This window comes from Xiphias gladius, chromosome 18 (assembly GCF_016859285.1).
Source record: "Xiphias gladius isolate SHS-SW01 ecotype Sanya breed wild chromosome 18, ASM1685928v1, whole genome shotgun sequence".
NCBI lineage: Eukaryota > Metazoa > Chordata > Actinopteri > Istiophoriformes > Xiphiidae > Xiphias > Xiphias gladius.
The window spans coordinates 24,222,604-24,249,084 of NC_053417.1; the positions used below are offsets into that span (position 1 = coordinate 24,222,604).

At 42.8% G+C, this 26,481-nt stretch overlaps 2 protein-coding genes across 9 annotated transcripts; one reads left to right on the forward strand and one right to left on the reverse strand.

The window, feature by feature from the left end:
- Positions 1-777: 777 nt before the first annotated feature.
- On the reverse strand, positions 778-22,993 carry rapgef3 (Rap guanine nucleotide exchange factor (GEF) 3). 8 transcript variants are annotated; one of them, XM_040151608.1, is made up of 28 exons: positions 22,935-22,993; positions 21,380-21,580; positions 13,776-13,820; positions 9,818-9,924; positions 9,598-9,719; positions 8,703-8,880; positions 8,392-8,476; positions 8,008-8,068; positions 7,591-7,667; positions 7,332-7,478; positions 7,053-7,159; positions 5,741-5,829; positions 5,543-5,621; positions 5,149-5,299; positions 4,903-4,985; positions 4,737-4,767; positions 4,490-4,565; positions 4,205-4,342; positions 3,923-4,020; positions 3,668-3,793; positions 3,120-3,301; positions 2,731-2,821; positions 2,577-2,627; positions 2,317-2,404; positions 2,099-2,163; positions 1,933-1,987; positions 1,652-1,723; positions 778-1,515 (listed from the first exon to the last, which is right to left on the reverse strand). In XM_040151608.1, the coding sequence occupies exons 2-28, from the start codon at positions 21,575-21,577 to the stop codon at positions 1,397-1,399; spliced, it is 2,721 nt and encodes a 906-aa protein (XP_040007542.1). In that variant the 5' UTR covers positions 21,578-21,580; positions 22,935-22,993; the 3' UTR covers positions 778-1,396. The 8 variants fall into 8 exon arrangements, with proteins under 8 accessions (XP_040007542.1, XP_040007546.1, XP_040007545.1 ...); XM_040151612.1 differs by lacking the exon at positions 22,935-22,993 and adding an exon at positions 18,458-18,540 and having other exon boundaries at positions 21,375-21,470; XM_040151611.1 differs by lacking the exon at positions 22,935-22,993 and adding an exon at positions 18,458-18,543 and having other exon boundaries at positions 21,375-21,464.
- On the forward strand, positions 22,894-26,334 carry slc48a1a (solute carrier family 48 member 1a). Its single transcript, XM_040151620.1, has 3 exons — positions 22,894-23,513; positions 24,771-24,938; positions 25,103-26,334. Exons 1-3 carry the CDS (start codon positions 23,384-23,386, stop codon positions 25,237-25,239), a joined length of 435 nt encoding a protein of 144 aa, XP_040007554.1. The 5' UTR covers positions 22,894-23,383; the 3' UTR covers positions 25,240-26,334.
- Positions 26,335-26,481: the final 147 nt, after the last annotated feature.

Sequence of the window (26,481 nt, forward strand, 5' to 3'; positions counted from 1 at the left end):
TTCTGGCTTTTCACTTTCACTTGCTTTCTCACTAAGCATACTTCAAGTGTGAAACTTTCTTTTTAAGGGATTTTTTCGACTTGAGATGTACTCACCACTTGCTGGACCACTTTCCTGATCTCGCTGATTTTTATACCACAGACTGACACCGAAAAACTACCACCAGAACATATTTTAAGTTGAACTTGGGCATGTTGACATAGTTTGATTATTTATGTGCTCTGCTGTTGCACCTGTCCATACACCACAGTTATACTAACCGTACGTATGTGTTGCATTTGTTTGCCTAATTACACTCTTATCATATGGCCCCTCTTATTGGATAGTGATTTACTATTGGTCAAATGGTCCACAAAATCCCCATTTGATTTAAATCCTTGAACACTATCTACATGAAAATTCTTTACTGAACAGGTCGACCCATTATTTATAATGAAGGGATCATTTTACGACTCCCTCCATGGTTACATCAGGAGAAGGCACTGGGTTTTTTTTTTCTTTTTCTTTCTTTCTTTTTTCTTTTTTTTACTTGTCTTAGCCCATTTTCACTCTCCAGGACTTTCAAAAAGAAGTTGTACATATTTAAGACAAGGAGAGTATTGAATTCAAATGATAACTGATTTGTTGTGAATTTTTCTCACCCCATATTGGGGAGAACATTTTTGTCGGGGGGGGGGGGGGGGTCTTTGGAGGTCAGTTTTTACCTGTTACGGTTTGTACTTTAAATAAAATATTTCCCTTTTTACAAATTCTTGTGCTTTCATTGAATACACAAAACTGAGAAAATAATTTATTTAGAAAACAACATTGTATGAAATTATATGTATGTCATTTGCCAAAAAATGATCTGTTACAATGCGTTAGTTTTAATGTGAAAATACTTGTGCACAAAAAACTGATTATTCGCAATGGCAAAGCTCTGTAGAATGTGTACTAATGGCCCTTTTGTGGAACCACCAGTATGGTTCTCCCACAGACATCAGTAAAAAAATATGTCACATAAATGAATTTTGACAACAAGGATAGGCATACTTTGCCAAACTGTACATGTTGTAACATTACCTTTGTGAGGGGATTAGCTTCCACTGTGGCTTTTTGGAATACAAAAAAAAAAAAAAAGTGTCACAAGTCCAATGAAAGCAGACTTTGGATTCTCTGGTTCAGCATTAGAGGTCATTACTGTGCATACTGCACGTGTTCTCTCGCAGCGCTGTGCTGTGCAGAAAGCTTCTTCACGAAGGTCCAAGCTCCTTGAATTAGAGTGAATGTCCGCGAAACTCAACACCTCCAGAGGTCCATCTTATTTAGAGAAGTGTGGATGCTTTGTTTATCTAGCTAGAGTCCTTCAGATTTGTGCCACAGTTCTGCAGTCTTTGTACAAATGCGGGCGGATGTCCTAGCATTCTAATGTTCTTGATAGCCGTGTTAGCTTGCGCTGGTTGTCAATAACCGTCAGGTTCTGAATGTACTGTCGGATGTTGCTGGGACTCCGCAGAGGGAGAGTGTGCTCTGAGTCTGGATGAGAGGAATAAATCATGTTTGACTCTGAATACGCTCAAGCATTTGTATTGGCAAATCTCCCTTTTCGTGTTTTGGACAAGTGTGAAAACAAGGGAATACAACGGTTACTGGTACGAGGGATGTGGCTTACATGTGGATATGCGAGTAGAAGGCCCTTCCAGAAACATCCGATCTGCCAGGCCCCTCTGTGGAGACGAAGGCACTGCAGAGGAGAAACAGAAGTTGACTAACCTGATGTACCCCACATCTGTCCTTCATAGACAAAAACCTGACCTTTATGTCAACATACATGTGCAAATTGTTTGACCTGGACTGAATGCATACAGCGTCCAAAGTATGAAGGGTATACCCCCCCCCCCCCCAGTTCTGTGGGTCTGCTAGGTGTATGACAAGCTCAGCTGGGTCTCTTACCATAAGGCTGGCTTCTGCATCCTCGTACAATTTTCACTGTCTTGGCAATCATTCGCTGTGACAGTGGGAGGAAAAGGAACCAACTTAGGTCAAACTCGTACTGAAGGACAAGATGAGTGGGAATAACTGAACTGAGCAGCTTTCCAAAAACATTCTTGGGTCTTACCATCTTGTCAAAATTGACCAATTTGTCCACATAGTTTGGGTTTCCCTCGTGGATGAATGTCATGTCTGGGCACAGACAGAAACACAAAACACGTCAGTAATTACTCTCCTGGTGATTTACACTGTGATGTCTACGGATTTATGATTATCCAAGAGAAAATGAATTAACATGACATTCAGGTGTAATGCTGTATCAGCGACATTGCCGGCATCTGTTACCTTTGAGCAGCAGAGGCATGAAGGGGATGTAAGGAGGACCGAGTTTGGCCACGGCCAGTCTGTAGGCCCTGTGGTTGCGTGAAGGATCCTAACGCGGGCAGAGAATAAACACCGTCATGACAAAAGAATACAGAAGACATTAGAATACCAAACTCAACAAGACACATTGCAAGCTGCCTTTGAATGTTAAGCAGCGGGGAACTAGAGGGAGAACAGTACATTTGGGAAAAACTGAGGTGTGAGCGCATAATATAACTTACCATCAACCTCTCATAAGCGCAGTAGATTCTTTTTGTCTTGCTGGGTGTTCTCTGTAACGGACAAACAAAATGGTGTATGAGTCATTTCCGAAGTTATTGTTTTAGTTAATGACGACAAAAAATGTATAATCATCGTGATTCAGGGGTTGCTCACCTCCCAGGTCTTGTAAAGCCTCTGTACCGCACTGTTGCTCAAGCCAAACATCACAGCGAAGAATGAATTGAGATTTTTCTGCTCCTTTAAGCTGTGAGAAAGAGGACACGTGGCTATTAAGGTCTCAGACTAACAAAATGCTGTTCTCTATCCAATTCTTGTTGAGACTCAAAAACCACAATTGTCATCCTCATGGTGGCGCTGGATGAAAAGTCAGAGGGTCACCAGGGTCAGTGGGCTTCATCCTCTGGGGACCATGAATGTCTGTACAAAATTTTAATGCACCCCATCCAAAAGATGATGAGATATTCTAGTCCGGACCAAAGTGGTGGACCGACTGACCGACTCTCATCAATGCATGGCTGAGGTTTGACGTAACTAACTCTTACACTGCAGCGATCTTGACGAACTTCTTAAGCAGAACGGCCCGTTTCACCAGGTCTTCGCAGAGGCACAGCTCAGTCACCACCCAGTACTGCACCTCGTTGAAGCGACGCACAAACCTTTCCAGGTTCGCTGTGATGGCGCCGGGGAATTTATGACGCCCGAATATGTAGTAGACAAGCTCCACCTGGAGAGACGGGGGGACAATGAGGCACAAACCACTGAACTAAATGACACGCTGTGTGAGGCCAGTCTTTTAGAGGTGACTTAATGAATGTGACTTGCTTCAGAAACATGTGAAACATGCAGGAAGTGTTTTACCACGGGACCAGATGATCTGATCGCACAGCCGGCGCTGTCAGATAAAAAGTGGCATGGAGTGTGACTCAGATACATGTGCATCAGAGAGTCCTTTGCTGGCTGTACTTGTAATGATAGACAACTGGTGAGGCATTTGAATGTATAAGTAAGCAGTCCCCCCCCCCCCCCGTTCTGTAGCGATTCGTTTATATGTTGTGGTCAGATGTAAAATTTGTCATATTTGCTGAGTTACCTCATGCATGGCAGTGAACAGCTCCCAGTCATAATTTGTGAGTTCATTGGCGATGTCTTTCGAGCCCATCTGTTCGAGGACGTCAGTTGTTCCTCGCTCGGGACCCTGCTGCTCCTTCAGGGGCATCTGAGATAGACAGAGAGGGGGAGAGAAACAAAATTAGCAGAGAGAAGGTCTTGCTTTGTGCATTTGAGGTCTTTCTTAATGGGCAGGGAACGTGCTTTGAACACAGTGGGCAAGGCATCGATTCCTCACCAGATGTTCCACTTGGCTGCTCGCGCAGACGAACAGTCTTTCGTTGAGTCCCAAGGCGGTGTAGACTGCAGTAGCATCCAGCTTTAACTGAGCTCTTTCTGCGTGTATTTAATATATCAAAAACTGATTTTCAGCATAGTGAACTGAGAAACAACAGTAGAAAATGTATAAGCACAACTCAGGCTGGATGGGAAACTGAATGCAGGAACCCACTATTTGAAAGAAAAATATCTGCTATGCCAAAAACAATAATATAATATGTCTTCAATATCTGGGTCCCACCTCCCATGGAGTTCATTTTGACCAGGATGTGATCTCCGCCAGGTCTCCCTATTGCTGACATCACATCCTGCACTGACGTGTTCACTGGGAGCATCAGAGTGAGAGGTTTGTTGTCTGGCCTGTAGATCTCATACAACACTGCACCGAGAGGGGACAGGACTCAAAATGTTAAGTGACTAATGACGTGTAGCAATAAGTGTGGCTCATAAACAGTTGCACGTACTGTACAGTATGACCGATTTGATTGACACGGTTTGCGCGTTTTTGTGCCTGCGCCTTACTCACCTTTATCCTGTGCTCTGATTGGCTGTAACCTGCCCACAGGCTCCTCACAGTTTGAAAACCAATCAAACTGCTGGATCTGTCGGTGGCATCAGAGTGAATCAGTAAGTGATTGGCATTAAACTGCAGCAACATGACATTCAAACTGTTTTCTCAAAAAAATGTATCACTGCTATTAATATTCTGTTTCCTGCTGCTATCTCAAAACATTTTCTCTTTGCTAAAGCAAAAACTATGTGAAGATGCTCACCCTGCTCAGGGACTGATATCCATTCTCCATCCTGTCAGGTATTAAAAGATGAACAACAGTGTTATATAGTGTGCTGCAATATTTAAGACCTAAGAATTTTGTGGAAATAGCAGATGTTATAAGCTACACTTATAATTCATAATAAAAATATAATGTTATAATTTACACTTTTGTTCTCCTCCTTTCCCTAAATTGTTCTTTCAGCAGGCTGGACAGACGGAAATCACCTGCCACCTCCTTCTTCAACCTCTGTTTCAGCCCAAACATGCAAATTGAAAAAGCGGGAACATAGTTATCGATTCTCCTCATTAATAAAATCTCTGTTCCTAAAATGCAATGGAAATACTCCAATTTCCACAAATTACACGGTGAAGGAAGCTTGAATGTTACTAAATCGAGCCTGCAATGTCACCTCCAAAAAGTCCAAAGCAATAGGGTCTTCTTTCAGCAGAAGGCCATACAGCGCCACCCACTGGCCAACCAACCTCACTACCTTCTGCTTGCCGTTAAGAATGTAGGCGGCCTTCTCCTGATCTGAGCCCTCAGAGAGCTCTGCCCTGTAGGTGCAATGATGGTTAAGGGGCAAAACCATAACTAGCTTTACAAAACAAAGCATCGGAGACAATTACAAGACATCGTATTTCAGCAGAAGATAGTTTACTGGCACGTAAATGCTTTTGTTTGCACGGTGAATATCGCCATCATCATAATCAACAACCTAGCAACTGCAGCAGAGGCAGTGGCCGTTCACTTTATCACCGGCAACATTATTGCTGTTATCAGTATTATTGCCCATCTCAGGATATTGGTGCTGCAGTGCAGGACACAGCTGGCTGGAAGGCATGAAGACTTTATGGGTGAGCAAAAAGTCGCTCACACAGGGATCTGCAGGGAGACAAGCATCACAACGACCCAGAGTTAATTAACTGGTTGACAAATACTCGTTACCCCGAATCACTCAATTAAACAAGCTGAAAGGCAAGAGGATGCCTGCGGGCTCCTACCTATAGCGTCATTTCCATTAGAATCTAACTTTACAGTTTCCAGTAGGTGCTCAAGGATTTTCTCAGGTGTTCCTGACATGACCGTGTACCTGCACAGAGCATGACAGAAAGGGAGAGAAGAAGATTTGATCCTTTTTTTCATAACACCATTGCATGCATTGTGCTTCTTGGTTTGTGTGTTTTAATTAGGGCCGGATAATATAGTGTAACTTTTCTTTTATATAAGTGCACTTCAAGCAAATATCTTTTTTAATTCCTTTAAAAGATGACTGCATAGCATCTGTCCAGGGACTAAACATCAACAAAACAGGGACTAGAGATGAACAAAACTGAGTTTACAGCAGTGCTGGTGAATCTGTGAGGTTGTATATGCTCAGATGCAGTGGTGCTTTCAGCTAAAAGCTGACACAATTTTGTTTAGTGTGTTAGCATGCTAACATATTCTAATTAGCACTACACACACACACACACACAGCAGTTGACGTGCACAGTCTCCGTTAGATAAAAAAAAATGCATAAATTATTTGAACCACCTTATCGCATATCGTGTATTAACAGTTTGCGTTTATACGTTGACTGATAACCATCTCAAAAAAAAGAGAAGCAGAAAAAGGCCCTTGACGTAACCATGGCATAGTTTGTCGAGCAGACTCCTGTTTACAGTACTCGGGGAGTTGGCAGTTGCATATCACAGCTGAATGGACCGAGGCGTTCTGTCTCTCGCAGATCGTATGTTTATTGTCCTTGGTTAAAATGCCTTGCCTTCCAACACATAGCGTGTGTACATAATAACTAATTTATGACTAAATGTGACGGCTCCCTGTCTAATGGCATCAGGCCGGCCAAAAATGTGATACTGGTCGGGCTCCTCAGATAATAAATCTTGGTTGTTTGCTGGTTGTTAGGTGGAATGGTGAGAACAAGAGGAGACGGTTGTAGGGTGCGAAGGTGTGCGAGTCAAGAGAGAAAGAAGGGAAAGCATTGTAACCTAAAGGGGAGGTCAGCATCAAGTTAATTCCTTTTATGTTTGCTAAACCACTTCAAGACTGATAACAAGTCGTTTAACAAGGCAGGGTTGAAGTCCATTTCTTTTCTGGCTGTTAGATAAGAGTCCATTAATAAGAACTTAATCACAATTGACAAAAAGGTTCGTATACTTGTCCCTCATTGTGTTATGATGAGCAATGGCAACGCTTGCTTTATTGGTATGATATATTAGCTGCTCCCACCCATGTTAAGTGTCTTAATGTATGTAAACCTGCTTGTGAAGTGACTGTTTTGTTTCAGAGGTGATTGTGTCAGAGTTTCTCACTTGCTGTTGTTTCCCGCTCCGCCTTGCTCGGCGGAGCCGGCGCTCTTCTCCAACACCAGCACAGTTTTCCCATGCTCCTCCAGTCGCACAGTATTGGCCTCCACATCCTGGAGAATGACCAACACGGACACGGATGATGACCCAGTCGGATACATATTCAGTATATTTATGGATCTGAACTTCAGTCACACGTGGTCTTCCATGAATGGCAACCTTTTTTCCTATATTTTTGAAAGTGACAAAAAGCCAGGGTGCTGCACATAAAGTAATCAGACACACCTTGAGGATGCGTATGAAGTCCTGCTTATCCACACGGAGGAAATGGCAGTTGTCCTCTCTCAAGATAATGGTGGCAGCACGAGGCGCATCATTCAGCAAAGCTAGCTGCCCAAAGTCCTCACCCTCATGTAGCGTAGTTACCAACCCCTGTATGCACACAGTGCTTTCAGCATTAGATTGTTCACGGCAGCAAGGGATTTCATGTGTGATGATTCGGAGCTTTACTGGATGTTTTTTGGAGGCCGGTGTATGGATTTACCTTCCCATGTGTGATCACGTTCACAGAGCCTTTCCAGATGATGTACCACGAGGTGCCTTTGTCCCCCTGACTGAACACTGCATCACAAAAAAAAAGATAGTCAGCACCGACAATGGTCAAATGTGTCTCTGTGTGAATAACCATCGTAACTGCATGAAGATCACGTTTACAGGGAACCCTTCATACAACGGGCTGATTGCTTTGACTGAAGTATTGAGTCTATAATATTATGAGCACATGAGAATATCCCTAATGTTATATATGATTGGTGGATTTAACGAATTTGAAAGCTGTATTGTGCAGAAGAGGATGTGAAGAAGGCATTCTCTGCACACTGAAACTGAGTGTGTCTCCATGTGTATGCACCAAGGCTCTCTACGGCCCGAACTCAAATGTCAGCAAAGCTGTCACACTCACAGACTGTTCCGGCTTTGGCATGTGATTCAAAGACCAGCACCGCTGCCAGCTCCTTACGCACCTACACGCACAACAGAGCAAGAAATGAGACCGAACTGCACTGATGGGGCAGCTATTATGTTTCAAATGTATAGCATACTTTCTTTCATTCAGCATAAAATATTAGGAGTATTATGGTTTAGTATGGACTCTGTATTTGGAGGAGAGTACTAGCTTAAAAACAGATTCAAATTGAGGTCTCGTATCAAATTAAATTTAGGATATACTATTATCATCAAAGAAATCTTCTGAAAAAGATGCTATAAAAGACAATTAATGTAAGAAGTCTACACATAGTGTCTTTAATCACAAGAACACAGATGTGCACTGCAGGCACTAACTGACCGAGGTGGAGAGATGAGCAGCAGCCTTGACATGGAGCAGCTCCTCGTAGATGACCTCCAGGTCCTCAGCACTCCTCTGACTGGGGCTAAACACAGGGAAAGTTGAGGCAACGTGAGTAATTCGACCACAGGGGCAATTAGACACCGTGTTGAAAGATGCAATCTACATGACAGAATCCTGCTCTGCGGGGTTCCGTTTATAGTTGTCGTATGAAACGCCTAGCACTGAAAAGGACTGTACTAGGTAATGTAACTCGGTAATACTACATACACAACAGGTTTTCATGTGTAATAGTTACATAACATACTGACCATTTGCGTAGAATCATAGTGAGCAGAGCATCCGGACCCAGCTGAGACAGGAGCGACAGACCTTCCTGCAGCTCGTCCTCCGAGTCCTTCTCGTTTGTCATGTGGTTCAGGCCAAACTCGGAGTCTTGGAAGCGATAGAACTGGGTGTCCTTGTCATGGAAGTTCAACTCATGTTTCACTGGATTGAGACACAACACACACACAGTAGAGGAAAAGCAATGATTTAAATGTAACTAGGACTATAGACCCACAGAGATTAAGTTACTACGTAAAAACCGAGTTATTCAACTTAAAGATACAGATTAGTTAAAAAAGCAAACGAAAAAGGAAGCAAAATAGTAAATATGGAGCTTAAAGAGAGTTTACTTGTCGTGTATCAACTTCACAAAACTCCAGAGTGACAAAATAAATGGAAATAAATGCAAATCTATTCTGAGTGATGGCCTTCATTTAAAGATGAAGCGTTTCTGTCCTGATTGGAGTGGACGCTTCCAGGAAGACAATGCCCCGTCCAAAGAGCACAAGTGGTTAGTGAACACTTGGCTGAGCGAGAACACATTGTAAAACAAATGCCTTGGCAGACATAGCCACCGGATTTGCAGCTGCTCAAGCACCTCTGGGAAATTCTTGAGTGCTGCCTGAGACATTATAATCAGAACAAAAATACCTAAATATGACAGGATTTTTTTGTTGGATTATTTCACATACTCCTACAGCCCATGCCGAGGCACGAGCTCGCCCAACACATGTATTGTGTTAATATGCTCTTAAATTTGGCTACTGGCCAAAGGTCGGTAGGAAAAACTGTCTGGTATGATGAACATGCAGGCGAAAAAGGATGTGTACATTTTCATCAAGACACAATCCTGCAAAACTGAAGCTCTTCACTTCTCACCATGAACGAGGATCCCTTCATCCACCAAGACCTGCCACATCCCAACTGCCTGACTTCTGGATTGGAGGCATTCGTTCTGTTTCAGCAGCCAATCAACAAGTTCTTTACCAGAACAGCACTGTCTGTGAGAGGAATTGAACACATCAATTTCCGTGTAATTTTGCACCCTGAGACCGTCACACTTTTAATATGAAAGAAATCACACCACCAGTGTAGGTACCTGTAGGTTTTGAGGTGATATTTTCTATCTCGGATCAGACCAGGGTTCCTCTCGATCATAACACTGTACACTGATCTGGCTGCCTTCACGACGCGATCTGAAAGAAACTTGATAAACATGAAAAAAAAAAAACTGGTTACAAAGCAGTTAAACTATTAGTCTCTTTCTATTATAGGCATGAATGTACTATGTTTTGTTCCCTTTTGATGAAACTGGGTGAGGGAAAAGTGTGAGAGGGTTGTATACATGAAGGAGGAGGATATGTAACACAGACTGTCTTGTTTACTGAAACAGCCAACTTGTGAGTTGCTGGAAGAAAGATGTTTGCATGTGGATGAATAATGTTGAGATTATCACGGAGATTATGAGTGATGGCATGTACGTCAACAGCCTGAGTGGAAATTCCTGTGGGTGTCGGAGTGTAATGTGGTTTGCGTGTGGGTGAGGTGAGAATTTGTTAAAAATGGCTACGTTAAACTCTCCCACACCTTGTCGAGTTCCCAGCTTCTGCATCTCAGGCTCGCAGCCACAACAAACTTTCACTTTTTGACCACCCTCAACGTAAAGTATTCCCTTTGAACTGCTCTCGATTCTTTTCCCCCCTCACTGCCCCTCACTCCCCCTCACACACACACACACACACACACATATATATGCAACTCACGTGGGTTTAGGTCTAAAACCAAAAGAGACTGCAAATGGGTGCAAAACCTGTCAGCCACTGATGCAGAAGTGAGGCTTATGTAACAAGAATGTGCTTGCTTTGTTGCAGTAATGCGGCTGTCCTATTTCAGGCCATTTCATGCTTCACGCTCTGCTTCTGTTTCAAAAACAATTTGGATCAAACTACCACCAAACAATATTTACTGTCTTAATGATTGACAAAAGTCGACGGTAATGTTTTGCTCCTCCCTGTTAGACTCCCCCTCTTGCTTCTCCTGAGCCCAGTCTTGTGATTCCACGTGTGACTCAGACGGTTGACTGTTTGTTCTTTGGATTTTCCTCAAGGCACTGCTGTTGGTCCATGGTGGTCTTGAGAGGCACATGGAACCCAGAAATGGCCTGTTTCCTATATTCTTTCCTGTTGAGGGGGGTTGTGGCAATGTTTTGTAGGCCAGTGACGGGAACCACTTGCACCCTTTGCCTCCTTTAGTCTTCTGCAGCATGAAAACCTTGCCGACCTTTGACCGATCAAGCGAGTGCATGACTCGACGACGCCAGCACAACCTCTGCCCTTTCACCTGGGCTGGGCGCCATAACACAAGCTTGTTAGATCCAAGTTAGCACAGGGCTGCTAATTATAATGTACAACTATAACCGAGTACTGTGGGTAACACTGTGCACTACAGACTTCAACCCATCATTCCCACATCGGCCCGTTCCCAGACCTGACATCAGTGGAGTAAATGTGCCCCGAGGCGTCTGCTGTGCCCCACTGGAGTAATGTTGTCCAGAGGTCACAAGTATTCCCAGGGGCCTATCTTCCCCCCTGGGACTCCCGTAATCACATTCTCAGGCATGTCAACTCTGAAACTTGATTTCTTGACGAAGCAATTTTCCATTACCTAACCCAGCCCTTACAAAAACAAGATCAAGAGCCATATTTCACTGAGGGGCTTGACCCTCACTGGGAAACCTGACAATCATGTAAACATGAAAAAACTGGAAAATTTCTATTTCTGTTATTGATTTCAGAGCTCGTTGTCTAGGGTAGAATCTGTATTGTTTATTTTCTTCATGTAGGCCAGCTAAACATGTTTGCTAGGAACTATAACCCAAAGGTAATCGTTCCCACTGAGTTAAATTAGAGTCCACACACCTTTCCCATAGGTGCGCCAGTCAATGACACAAAGTACAATACGCACTCAGCAAGTGTGGAGCGACTGACACTGATGTATGCGCCAAGTGTAAGGTTGGCCGGGCAGCCATAAACCCATTTTATGACCAGGGTTTATTCTACTGTTGAGGTCATTTAACACTGAATTTAAAATATTTATTTGTTATTTAAAAGCTGCTTTATGACCAGAGATTCAAAGCATATAATCAACTTGATGTAGGTTTGCATTTCAATTCTCAATTGTATATGGCCATATTCTCTTTACCTACAGAACAGCTGATAAACACCCTGTACAGTTTGCTGGAACACTTGTCAGCAGGGCAGATGCTTAATATCACACGGCAGTGGCACAGTCATTTGGTTGGAGAACGGTTATAACTGTCTTTATCACAACACGATAAAATTTATATTAATGTGCTTAATTTTCTTTAACTTCATTCTGGTCCCCGGCTGAAAATGATAAGCTTTGGAAGTGGTTAGTAGGTGGTTCAGTTTCACGCTTTTGTCCTCTTGGGTGGATTGATTATGAGTAGTTATCCATATATGGCTCCTCCGTAGTTGTTTCTTACTCTCTCTGTGACACTGGTGAACTCGTGGGCTCATCTGTGGTGGGAAGCAGCTACAGATGAGTTGTCAAGGAGCTTAATGCAGCTCTGTGGAGTTCAGGATACACCGCACTTTTAAAGGCTGTCAGTTTTCAGATCTTTAAAGTTGTATCTTTAAAGTTTTTGGGCTTTTTTTTGTGAAGTTACGCCCCGGTCCTACATATTGTATGTGTATGTGCGAGCCAAGCACACAAACACATTGTACAACTGTGCACAACCTAACCTACCAAGTCCTGTACCTGCAGAACAGAACCACCTCGGCTAAATAAATGAAAAGTATGTGAGAGATTTTTAAAAAACAGATCACAGATCTTTCTACTGGTTGCACGGAACATGGTGAACTTTAGTTACACAAATGAAAAATCAGTAGCTATTAAGATCGAGTATGGTGAATTCTTCTTCACAGTGTGCTGGTCCAAAGAGGTAAACTACCTCTTTTGCTTATAAAAGTTGGAGGACAATCAAAGAGAGCTTATTAAAAGCGATCATTCTTGTATAGTTCTATCGGAATGTATGATGCTCATCAGGGAGTTTTAGGATCTGGAGCCAACGCTTGCTTGGCAACCAAACAAAGCTCCAAGAGGGTAGAAACACCTCCTGCAGACTCGATTACTCTATCGTATGTATTTCCTCTCTCCGGCACAAAACAAAATTCACAGGCACTGATTCTTTCCGGGGTTGAAAGATGCTCTCTCTTTCTCTCTTGCTCTCTCTCACTATCCATTTCTTCTGTCTGGGGGAGACCACTGAATACAAACAGGATTCATTTTCCATGTCAAACCCTGCTGTTAGGGCTTTAAAGGTTCTCTCCTCGCCATGCCGTTGAAGACGCTGAGATAAAGCAGTGTGAGGGGCCTGGGCTGGGCGAGGTAGAGCTGAGACAGGGTAGGGATGGTCAATTAACTGTGAGCCCTGGAGTGCCCTTTAGACTCCTTGTGACTGCTTGCCCCTCCCGGAATGTGTTTTTTTAAGACTCGCTTGAATAGTAAGGATAGTAGCAGGATATTGTAACAACAAAAGAACAAGTTCAGCAGTTTGAGAGGATGCTTTAAATAATAGCAGAGGTCAGTAGAGCTCAAAGCCACCAGGAGAGCGAAACGGCCAGGCTGATGATAGCTTAAAGACGCACATCAAGGGCAATGCCAACCAGTGTTATTAACTATGAACAGCTAATTAGCAGAGTGACAGATGGAGAAGTTGGAAAGCCTGATATGTGCTTAGAAAACCTGATTATGACCTGACTTATTATGAGATGCTAAATAATAATTAACCCCGGTGGCCAAAGCTCAAAGAAAATCAAATTTTAACAGTCATATTTATTAAAAGTTTCAATAATGTTGCAGGAGATAATCGATCTCTGCTCAAGACCTAAAAGTTCATGAAATACTGCTTTTCCTCTGGCACTGGGTCTCTTCTAATGTTCAGCGGGAGTTTAAAAAGCGAGAACATTGGATTACGGCGAGCCGTGGGGAAGTGATGTAACAAAACACACTGCAACACACCATGGCATACTCACCTGCTTCATTGTGTCCTTTGAATTCAAGGCCTCTGGCAGGGGAGTCTGGAGAAACAGAAAGAGATGTTATCACAGCGGAACCATTTCTGCGTATCTGAAACCGCTGAAATAAAGCAGATAACTTTTCTTTGGAACAGCATTCCACAGGAACTAGCTGGACTGGTCGTCGGTGACAATCTCGCCGCAGTAGCACCAAATAAAGATATAACTGTGCTGGACGGTCCAGATAGAAGGGATCATTATTTTCCTTTCATCGGGATGAAAGTCAACACAAGTACATTATCTCAGCCTGTGCTGTGTTACCATCGTCTCCAACGTGCTGTGGGCTGGTGTCAAGTGGGTGTAATGAAGTAGGAGGAAAGAGTACATAGACATCAGCAAAGGAAAGTACATAGTCTGTTGCCACCTGATTTGTTAAGCGAAAACCTTGCTTTTAACTACAGACTGTCCTTACGTTTAATCACATATCTTTTCTGGAGACCCCCTTACGCTCTGCTCTTACAAGCGTGAGATCAGTGCTAACTTAAAAATCTGCTGGCTTGTACAAATATACAACATTCCCGAGTCTGTACTTCGGTCTAAGCTGTACTTCCTCTTTGTTGCTTGGTTTTTATGTTTTTATGATCCCTTGTAGCTACCATTGTGTACTTTTATTCCCAAGGCAACTGCTTTCGGTTAATATGATTCAGAGACGTATGAAGATCTATTTCAAGGCGATTATTATTAATAACATATCTCTCTCCAGATCTGGTAGTTTGTGGGAAGAATGAAAGGAAACAGATTTGTAGGCACCACCTTTCACTTTGTCCCTGTATGGGGTTGTTCTCGTTGCAAGGACACAATATTTACGAAATAGGACATGCGTGCCTTTCTTTATGCTGCATGATTAGCTTGCGAAAAAGTGCAAATATGCAAAGTCACCACATGGCCTGGCTGACACTGACAGACACAGTAGCTGAATGTATTGATCAGGAAGCTGTGATCAAGTCCTCACATCGCTGATATACATCCTCAAAGTGTCTCAAGTCCCTCTGCAGACAGACTTGGTAGCATGTTTTGTCTGGTACACAGCGCAGCCAGTTACGTCACCTGATCATCGCCCGAATGGCACATTGCCCATAGTTTTATCTTACTCATAAAAAAAATCATTAACTCGCACTTTAAGTCTGTTCCTGTGGGTGAGGAGCGTGAAGAAAAACATGAACCTGAAGCTGAATTTTCACTGACACTGCTTCTAATCAAAGGATTTTCAACTGAAGATGCCTCCATAAAACTACATGTATCAGAGTAGTTTTGTCAGTTATGACCACAATGACATCTGTACCCCCTGAGTACAGCAAAAATGTGGAAAACCCAGTGTCCTCCCCGGTCTGTAGACAGAAAGACTCGATTAGGAGCCTTTATGAATGTGAGGTATTTTGTTCGGCTTTTGTCTCCATGTCTCACCACTGGTATGCGAGGGCAGGAAGGACAGGAGGGACGATGCCCTGTCATCTCCTAATGATGACAGCAAAATTACCTCGGTTTTTCCCCCTGTTAGAAGCATCTGACTATGTGAGCCCAGAGAAGGAATTAGCCAATGCCCCGGAGCCAGTTTAATTGGGCGCATTGCTGATATCATACAACGACCAACAGGGAGACTGGATAGCATTTTGGGAAAAAACCGAACTCCGCAAGCTCTCGGCAAATTCACCTGCTACCAAGCCTGAGTTGCAGTTTACCGTTATAAAATGATTCTTGTTCATAAGGCAGATCCCAGTGCTTTTGTGCCAGTCTAGTACAAACACGGCTCCCATAGAAAAGATCATCATGTGTGCAATGCTGAGTCAAAGTTTCAATTCATTTTATGATATGGGTGCTTTTAGTATGGCGTCAACGTGAACTTTACACTTTTCTAAATCTCGTTAAAGTGGCGACGAAGCCTCTCTGGAAGTGTCACTGTGTAATTCATCACATATAAGCTCCCCTGAATAAACACAAACTCACTTGTGTCAGTGACCATAAGTCGAGCTACTCTTGTGACATTTAGGGAGATGTGTGGCATGGTACGTTAAGTGACTGCTAGGCTCTGGGATGTCAGGTGTCACACTGGCACGCCAGATCCAAAACATAATCAGTAATCAGTTGTTTACGTGTGGGTTAGCCTTTTGAGCTACTCTGTGTAAAATGTGACATCAGTACTTGGCTGGCAACAGCAGGAAGTTCAGGATACAGTCTCTGACTTATTGATGCGTAAAAGTCAAGTAAATTAAAAAAGCCGAGAGCCTCACCGCCGCTCTGTGTCTTCCTGTGACCTGGAAACAAAACCTCCCCTTTGTGCATTCCTCGACAAACTCTTCTGTAAACTGAGCGGGGAGTGTTATGGCGAAGGTGAACAATAAACAATACACTATTTATGACCCGAGTTTTAATAAAAGCTTCGTGATCTGTTACCTTCCTGTGTCCCCACACCCGGGCTGCTACAACAATAGAGAAATCTGCCGCAGTCTACTGGAGGCATTGTTGAAATATCTGCACACAGCTGTTTTGGGGGAACCCGCACTGAGTCATAAAGTTGAGGAGGTTAACTAAACCTCGATTTTAAACACACTCTGCCTCCTCCCCATCACTTTCTCCACCTCTCCTGCAACTCGAGACTTTTTTGCTGAGTTTCAGCAGAAAAAAAAAAAAAAAGTATTAGATGCAATTGCCTTCTATGCTAGAGGGTGGTTGTCACTTCAACACAAAATGAGGGCTTTTGGGAGCTTTTCAGCCACCATGTGCGAGACCAGGCACCATAACGACTAGAAATTTGCACGTTACACTTTGATTGTACTGGTCTTCCAGTGCAGTGAATAACACAGTGACATTCTAACTCTTTCAAGACATCAATAGTAAAGCAAGCGACAACTCCTGTAGGTGTCCTTATTTTGTGTTGAGGCCCGAGGTTTTGCAAAAAAAAAGGAAAAACAGAGCCTGCTCCCCTCTCCTCAGACTACTTCTGTGATGAGGATCAAAATGATCGGTGGTGCATAATCACCGCTGTCATCTCTCCCTCTGCTCCTCGTCATCTTTGTGTGCCACCACACGGTAAAGCCTGCCAATTCCCGTCCCCGCTCCACCAACTACTCCCCCGTTGTTACTCTGAAGGAAACATGAAAGCAGCATACCCAGCTGATGCCTCGTATGGTCGGTGTTTCCCCCGAGTAGCGGTCCGGGAACACTTGATAATTTTGACTCCGAAACAGATGCATCTTGCCCTCAGATCAAAATCTACCGACAAAAGCAACTTTCCCGGTCAGAAGATCTGCGCGCGGACTCCGCGCCTCCGGGCATTATTCACAGCGCAGTACGAAGGACGACCCAGCCCCGCGACGGTCTCGGTTCAAGCCTCCGCACGTTTGTCCCCCGAGTCCGGGCGGGCAGTCTCTGTGAGCCGTTCCTGCATCCGAGCCGGGACCTCGCCGGACGCGTCTGCCTCAGAGAGGTCGGGCCGTGTGGCGTTCAGCCATCCCCTCGCAGCACAGGCGCACTTTGTTGCTGAGTTGCGCGTGTGCGCTCTTTGGCTGCGGAGGGGAGCGACGTTGAGTCATCGGAGACACGGCCTCCTCTGGCATTTTTACCACCTAATTAATGGCATTTGAGTCATTAAGCTCGAGACCGGTGTGCTCCGTGTGTGTGTGGGCAGGCGCAGTTTTGAATTTTGTACACACACACACACACACACACACACACACACACACACACACACACACACATATATACATATATATATATATATATATATATATATATATATATATACACACACACACACACACACACACACACACACGCACATATATATATATATATATATATATATATATATACATACATATATATATATATATATATATATATATATATATATATATATATTTCACCATAAACGTGAGGTGTTAATTTCAGCAGGCTCATCGATTTCACTGACGGCGCTGATGCAGCTTATGAACTTGACAAAATCTTGACCTGTAACCAACACTGTGGCGAGCAACACCCCCCTTGACACACAGTGGCTGACGACAAACATTTCGCATCCTCACGGCTGGCCTCCATCTGATGATAAGGCCCCGCCATCACACACGGGGGGGCTCCCGGGGGCTCCCGGGATTTTAAATAAGCTACCTGCTCGGTTCTTTCGCCCGACGCTGCAGGTTCGCGGGACCGGGTCAAGGGGTATTCGAAGAGGCGCGATGTTCCCCCGCCAGCACTGCGCCGTCTGGTCTGTGCGGTGCAGCGGTTTCAGGGGCAGCCCACGCGAGCCGCAGAACTCGGCGTACGCACTTATCAGGTTGTCCAGCCGTCTGGCTCAACCGGGTCAGCAGGCACATGGGCGTGCAGATAAACCGTTTCAAGGGCAGAAAGCAGTTGATATCTCTCGCCAGTTGTTTCGTCCGCACAGTTTGTTCGCAGCTTGAGCACACGTGTTTGTCATTTGCACGGGCGTTAAACGATTACATACCCATCATTGGATAATGGATCCATAAAACTCAAAACTTCATACATAGCAACAGGTCGATTGTCGTGTTCAGTTGTGAACACGGGTTGCTATGTTGCTGTAACCTCATTTTCTCCGTGTCTCTGGCTCAGACCTTACGTCCGTGGTTCATAGTTCATTTATTGACTTCATTTATTCTGTAGGATAGAAGTAGGTGACTTACTCCCCCATTCACTGGTGTACAACGTCTTGGTGGAGAACAGATTTTGACCCAGTTCTCCATTGAGAGGATGGCTTGAACTGTATCTGCTTAAAACATGGAAAAACAGGGCAATAGTTAATTTCTTTAACAGCCTGCAAAGAAACAGTAAATGCCGTTAATTAGTCAAAGCAGAGAAAATAGATGTGAATCTGCGGACTGTCAAACAAAGACAAGGGAACCCTCTATTTAAACTGATTTCTCACTGGATCATGGTCAACTGTTTCTTGCAGGCTGAACACGTTATGTAAGACTTGTTTAAATCCCAGCTATTGTTCCAGCGCAGGGCTGCCCTTCCTGTGCTGACCTCAATGCCTGAGTCAGTTTGCCATGGCTTTCCACAAGACACGCTATTCTGTCATGCTTTCCATGCCTCGGTTTGGTTGTTCTTCCAGCTGTAGCAATGTAGGAGGGCAATGCATTGGAAAGGCCTCTTCTGTGCTTTAATTTCAAGGCTGCACGCTGCGTCTGTTTCAGACATTACTGCTTCGGTCTAGGTGAGTTCTCAGTTAGCGTCTGTGCCGACTGAATGATGGCTCACAGAGCCTGGAGAACTCAATTTCACTTTGAATCACAAAACCCTTGTTAATCTCAATTGCATAACAGGAGGTACAGTATGTTGCATGCCCCGTACTTTGAAGCTACTGTGACGCATATCTACAGCCATCCCTCAGCAAAAACAGTGACTTCTTACCAAGTTCAGCCCTCCGTGGAGTCATGAGGATGCTCCAATCCCGGCTGCCCCAAAAGCCAGTATTAAAAGCAAGCGAGCAGTTGTTCCAAACAGAAAAAAATACTGTTATAATTGTGTGTGATTAGTTTTCTGCGCTCTGGCTAAAGTTGTGTGACTCTCTGTCTCTTCCAAATGCCTCACAGACTCGACTCTACGATGCCAAAATAAGAATGTTCACAATGAAGGAATCCAGTCTTGCTTCTTATGACCTCCTCGGGGAATGTAAACATGATAGTTGTGCTGATAAGAAAGAGCACATTGCTACAGCCTTTTGATAGGATCTGACAAAGTGATTGTCTTGTGTGCAGAGCAGTACGTTGCTTTGAAAAAGGTGAACGTTTTAAGGGATCTATTGTGGTTTTGTTTCAAATATAAACATCCTCGGCCAAACTGAAGGACCAAACTGCTTTCTAGAAGGTTAATCCACACCGGATGGAGATCATCTCAGGACTGATTTATGAAACAAAGCAGAAAATTCAAGAATGGCAATAGCTTTGTGGCCCTGGGACTGAAATGAAAGCTCGTTGCACTGCTCAGGGGCTGCACCCCCAAATCCCCTTAAACACCCGATAGACAAACACATCCTGTCTATATGTTTATAGTTGTACAGTATATAACATCACACCGCACCATACATAATAACATATACATAACACATATAATACATAATACACTTATTTATATAATATTCATACTGCATTACATTTATATTGTGTGCTTTACTACCTATGTCTTACTACTTCTGGTACACTTCAAAAACTTTCTGCACCATATACAGGATATATATTCTAACTCTTTGCATCGTGTATGTTAACTCTTGCGCAACCGCTGGACGAGCAGAGCGGGAAAGCATTTCACTGCCGTTGTCTTGACACTGTGTTTGTGAGGAATAAAGACTTGGACCTGCTGCATTATAGGATAACCTTGTTTCACGTTCAGAGCATATCGTAGGGTTGTGAAGTTGCCAGCGCTATCTATCTATCTATCTATCTATCTATCTATCTATCTATCTATCTCTCCCTCTCACAGGAGATATTAAAATTAGCCTGCTGACAACCTTGAACTCTCTTGTAAAACAGGTTCCAGGTCACTTTGCATCACATAAGGCTTCACTTCACATACCTACATTTGGAAAATAAATGCTGCCCTCTCTTGAGAACTCGGATGCCCTGCAGTCTGCATCAACCTAGGCGGAAATTCATATAAGCCTTGCTCAAATTTCCTCATAAATCCTGAGAATGTAGAAGATTATTAGGCCAAAGAGATTTACAAAATAACCTGTCGACTGAGCCCCTTTTTTATATAGAGAACACTAAATAAAAGAGTCTAATAGTTTTAGTGATGAATTTTAGGGCATTTTTATTTTATTAAGAGTAAACTAATAATGTTTTTTGTGTCGACGTCTTTGTTTCTCTCCCTCTCTGTCCGTCTTGCTGTATTTATTTATGTGTGTGTGTTTCTATTTAGATCCTCCGGGAATGGGAGTAGGATTTCCTGCAACACATCTACGCCCATGAAATGTGTACTTAGCCATCTTTGTTGTGCTTCACTCACACACACACACACACACACACACACACACACACACACACACACACACACACACACACACACACACACACACACACACACACTCACACACACCTTTTCCTTCCTCTGTCCTGGCCAGTTAGCAGTGACTGGGAGAAACACATTCTATCTGTTTGACCCCATGGTCAAATGAAGAATCAAGCAGCAAGTAAAGCAGATTTGATAAACCTCACAAAACCTCCGCTTTGTCAGCATCGTGCTAACAGATCTGCCTCCCGCTGCGCAGTCATATGGTGACATTTACCAATGTATTTAAATTATCAACAGTTAAGAAAAACAATAACGTGGACATATCATTTAGCAAATAAATTACTTGCTTCGTTATGAAATTAGGAACAACTGTGATGAAAAATGATCTGTCTATATCATAAACTGCTAATAAGATCTAGTCAGACATACAGTATGATGATAATCGGTCAGAACAATACAACATTTGAACGGCATAGCATATAAGAATTAAGTTAATTTTCCATCTGAAGATACAAAACATTTGTAAAATAATACAGAGACTCAAACAATCTGTCAGTCTGTTACATTATTCTAAGAAGTGATCAGTACCTCACCACTGGCACGTTCTTATGAGATTCTTCAGTCCGATGGTTTCCACGCGTTTTTGGTTTTCTGCTTTCCCTTTCCAGCCTTAGCTCATATGTCTGAGGGAGACCTCTCAGTCGGTGCCGTTTATGTGATTTGTGAGGAGTGTTGCTGTGCACGGCTTCCTGTATCTTCTGATTGGTCATGAAGAGAGCACCCCAGGGCATGGGCTGAGTACAGTGGTGAGAAACAGCAATGTGTGGTATAAGTGTGTGAAGACAGGGTGAGGACAGAAGTAAAGCACAGTCTTTTGTTGAATGTAATTTGCTTGCTCTTCACAGCTGTAAATAAATGCTGCGGTTTATCTATCTGTGATATCCGTGACTGCAGCAAACCGTAGCAATGAGAAACCACAGAAGAATTTTGAAGCTCGGCTTCAGAGGAAAGCTTTCAGTGCCCTGCACTATGTGTATTATTGTGTGATTTAAAATAAAACTGTATGACATTGCTAACAATAAACAATAATATTTTGCATTAATGTTTGCTGCAGAGAAAGTCCCTTCTTGCCTGACCCCAGAGTCTTGTTTTCCTGTGAATATCCCCTTTGTAGATGCAACTTTAATTTAGCATTTAATTTTTACCTTTTAAAAATGTGCATCTTGATCAACTATTACTGTCTTTATTTCTTTCTAGCTGACAGTTTATATTAACAGAATGTTCATATGTTCAAGGGAAATGCTTTTATGTCTATGCCTGACATTATGACCGTATGAAAATATGCAACACCTTTGTTTATATATATGTTTTATATATCAAACTAGATTAAACAACATATGCCTTCATTGTTAGCTTTCAATGGCCTTTGTGTAACCAAAAAATGTAGACTCTTGCCAAATAGTCAGTACTGTGCAAATGTTTTAGGCACTTTGGATGTTTAGATTCTTATCCATCACTCTATACCATGGGAGAGGCCTCTGATCGCTCCCAAATTTGTTCCGCAGCTCAACGGCGACTCAAAACATACAGCCAGAGTCATAAAGAACTATCTTCAGCGACAAGAAAGCCAAAGAGTCCTGCAACAGATGGTCTGCCCCCCCCCCATCATGAAGTCAGCATGGGATCACATGAAGGGACAGAAGACACGGAGACGGCCTAAATCCACAGGAGAACTGAGGCAAGTTCTACACGATGCTTGGAACAACCCACTTGCAAAGTGCCTTGTGTAAAACTGTGCGCAGGTGAACCGAGGAGAACTGGTGCTGTTTTAAGGGCAAAGGGTGATCGCACCAAATGCTGATTTAAAAGCCAAGTCACCAAATGGGTTTTGGCTCCGCAGGTCTGAAATGACAGCTTCTTTTTCCTCCGCTAGGGGGCGAGCTTTGGGTTAGTCGGGGGTTTCCTCCGTGCAAAGATATTTACGGTGTAAGAGATTGATGACTTTGTGGCGAAGTGTTAAAAACACCACGGAAAACAGTCGCCCCCCCCCCCCCCAAAGACTAACAAACCAGTATTTTGTATTTCGGGTGTTTCATGTGAATGAAGTAGATGTATATATCAGTAACATCGAGGAAACTTAGTTCGTACCGATATATTTTGTCATCAGCTGAAGACCGGGATCCCGCCTGGTAGTGCTTTCTCGCTCGTAGCACGCCATCTTTGCAGCGCCTGTGAGATAAACAATTAGCCTGATATTTTGTTGCTGCTCGGAGGCAGTTTCATCTAAATCGTGTCATCGGCGTTTGTTGTTTTTTACCGTACGAGCTATCGCTTGCCGAGCTGTTTCGATAGCTAGTTTGGCAACCGGTGATAGGCGTCTCTCTCCGGGTTGTCCGGCCGAAGGGGAATTTCATCTCGCCGTATTCCTGTCGTTAGTATCATTAGTGTTACATAATGTGGCGGTAAGCTGTTGATGTAGCTTGATACAGGTCTGTTTTTTTGTTTTGTTTTTTTGTTTTTGTTTTTTTAATAAAACAATACGCCTTTGTCGCTCACGCCCGTTACAAACTTCAGGGTAGCAGTTGTTATATCTTACAATGGGAATCAACAGGATCTACATTAGCATTGGTTATGCTAGCTTTGGTACCCTGGTTGGACTTTCGGCTTTCTTGGTCTGGAATATTGCTTATAAACAGCCATGGACGGCGGCCATGGGAGGCCTGTCGGGTATGTTAACCCACCTTTTTAGCGTTAATTCTGAATTCTGAATACTGAATGTGATTGTGATTTGCAACTTCGTCTTTTCTCACATGATAATGGGGCATTTAACTGAGCCTGACCAGTCCTCACGCAGGCCCGCACTGTCACAGCACTTAAGGGTGGTTTTTGCATTTCCTGTGTTTTTTTATTTTTTATTCCTTTTATTTAGCCTCACTCTTGTCATTGAAATCTTGACAAACACATCTTCTGCTGTCAGTATTCGTCAATGAATATTTGTGCTGCGTTAGCAGGCTAAATACTAGTGGTCACAGTCGTGCATATGGCCGGATGTGTAGCTTATCCCGTGCCTCAGCATCACTCTTAACCATCCACTGTGCCCCAAGGCACTCCCCTAATTTTATCATGTAATTACATCTCCGTATTTATCCTATCTCGACCGATATCATATATTTTTTTAGGCTGATGTCGACATTTGGTAGTTTTACAAAACCGAAATGCGACGATAGTATTTTTTGAAAAAGTGGACAAATAAATAAACACGGAACTTAACAATCTTAATACAGATTCCATTGATTTTTTTTAAATTTTAATATTAATTTTAATTTTTTGTGTGACTGTGTGTGACCAAGATACATACCGAGTGGGACATTTTCCAGTTGGAAAATCAGCTTGTCAGTGCTCTAGTTGAGAAACCACGTAAACGAGACACTAAATAACCTCAAACCTAGTTTGACATTTCTGTACTGCAATTTCTCACTAGTTATTGGCCGACACACACACACACACACACACACACACACACACACACACACACCGATACTGAAATATCTGCAATAAGCCAATATCGCCTGGCACACTGACATGGCTGATTTATTGTTGTAGCTGTAGTATGTATTGCTGCTTGTGATATGTGTAGATGGTTAATCTATTAGTTGACTGGCAGTAAAATAGTCAGCGACTATTTTTATAATCGAATCATGTTTGAAGTCATTTTCAAGAAAAAATGCAAAACTTTCTTTACTTCCAGCTAATCAGTTAAGCCCATTTTGTGGTTTTCTTTGCCTTGTCTGACAGAGTGATTAATTTTTCAGTATTTTCTGACATTTTACAGACTAAACAATTAATCAACAAAGTAATGGGCAGATTAATCGTGACGAAATCTAGTTGGTTTCAGCCCAATACGGTATATGGTGGAGCTTTTTTAATACGATGCTGCAGTTATTCGGATATAGTCTCTATGCTGTATTTGTATTTTTTTGACAGGAGTTTTAGCGCTCTGGGCTCTTGTCACACACATCATGTACCTCCAGGACTACTGGCGCACCTGGCTCAAAGGCCTCAGATTCTTCATCGCTGTGGGTGTGCTCTTCTCAGTTTTGGCAGTGGCCGCCTTCATCACCTTCCTCACTCTGGCCATCACACAGAAGCAATGTAAACCCTCCTCGTATTGTTCCTAGTTTATAATGTATAATATTCAATATGATAGAAAAATTTGTTACATTTATTAAAAACACATACAGTATGCCTTTTGAGTCAGAGCAGATGATTAATTTCCTAATGAAACCATTCGTTGCCCTGCTTTTTCTGTCCCACAGCCCCCACTGACCCGAGGAGCCTCTACCTCTCTTGTGTGTGGAGCTTCCTGACTCTCAAATGGTCCTTCCTCTTGGCCTTGTACTCATACAGATACCGCCAGGAGTTTGCAGATATCAGCATCCTCAGTGATTTCTAGTCAACACTTATTTTATAGACTGTGATGGACTTTGAGGGGTTGCTAGCAGGAGCTGGTCGAAGAGCTTTTGTAACAAAGAGGAAGAAAACCAGACATGGCTAGATTATGAAGTCATCTGACCTTTACCACATGGAGCTACACTTGTTACCCTCGCTTAACAAATTCTGTATTTGTATCGTAAATCGTTCTCCTACTTTAAATGACCTACACATTATATTCCTGTTGTAGTCATTAGTCTAAACCTCTGAAGCCTGGAACCGCTTTTGAGTAAATTGCTCGAGGCTATTTATGAAGAGACAGGCCGGTGGAGTTTGAGACAGATTTTATTTCAGGATTGTTAAAAATTAAAAAAACAAAACAAAACAAAAAAACCCCCACGCACACACACACACACACACACACACACAAAACCAATATTGAAATGGAAATCTCCACCATAACAGGTTTTAATCCGATGATTAGTTGTTAAAAGGAAAATGAAAATACTCTCAAAGCTAAAATCCTCAGAGCCAAAACTAAATCAACCCACCTGAAACCGCTCTAATAATAGTAGGTTGACAGTGTATGTTCTTGATTGTTTTTACCCAAATGAGCTTTTTTCATAGCTGCAGTTCTGAACCACAGAATGTTCATATCCCCAGACCGTCACGGTCTTAGTGTCTGCAAAGTGAGTCCTTTAGCTCCATTCATCATCAGTGAAGCAATTTGAGGAAGTGTTTCTTTTTTAAATTCAACCACTGATTTTAATAGTTGTACTCTCATTTACAGCTTTTTAAAGATACTTGTTAATATACGATCTCAAGGAGGAAAGTGTACTTTATTTCTCACTTCATATTCTGTTTTTCCATTCATTACAACCGGGCGTTGGAGTTGTATGGTATATCATGCCCAAAGAAAAAGCATTCCTGTGGAATTTGAGCTTTTCACCTTTTGTTCCACCAGGGGGCAGACTTGCTTTTTTCTGTCAAGAGTCCACAGAGATTCCTCTTCAGAGGAAAAAAAAAAACAAATAGATTTGATAAACAATTGCACTTTAGTCTTTGATATTGATGCCATTGTTTGCACACAAATCCTGAAACAATGTAAAAAAAAAAATAATAATCATGTTTTACATGCTGTCATTCATGTTTCAGTCTCACCCTTTTTAATGTTGAAACACTATTTATATGTATCATTTATTTTGCAGTTAGTATGATTTATGTAAGCTAAGTTTAACTAGGCTTTGTAAGTGGTTTAGTTCCA

Excerpts from the sequence above, each read along its gene's own strand:
- rapgef3 (XM_040151608.1), bottom strand. The coding sequence starts at position 21,577 with ATGCCCTGGGGTGCTCTCTTCATGACCAATCAGAAGATACAGGAAGCC. Across the intron at positions 8,069-8,391 it reads CTGCTCATCTCTCCACCTCG|GTGCGTAAGGAGCTGGCAGC; the intron begins GTCAGTTAGTGC and ends TTGTGCGTGTAG. Across the intron at positions 4,986-5,148 it reads TTGCTTTGGACTTTTTGGAG|AGGTTGAAGAAGGAGGTGGC; the intron begins GTGACATTGCAG and ends GGGCTGAAACAG.
- slc48a1a (XM_040151620.1), top strand. The coding sequence starts at position 23,384 with ATGGGAATCAACAGGATCTACATTAGCATTGGTTATGCTAGCTTTGGT. Across the intron at positions 23,514-24,770 it reads GGCCATGGGAGGCCTGTCGG|GAGTTTTAGCGCTCTGGGCT; the intron begins GTATGTTAACCC and ends TTTTTTTGACAG. Across the intron at positions 24,939-25,102 it reads GGCCATCACACAGAAGCAAT|CCCCCACTGACCCGAGGAGC; the intron begins GTAAACCCTCCT and ends TCTGTCCCACAG.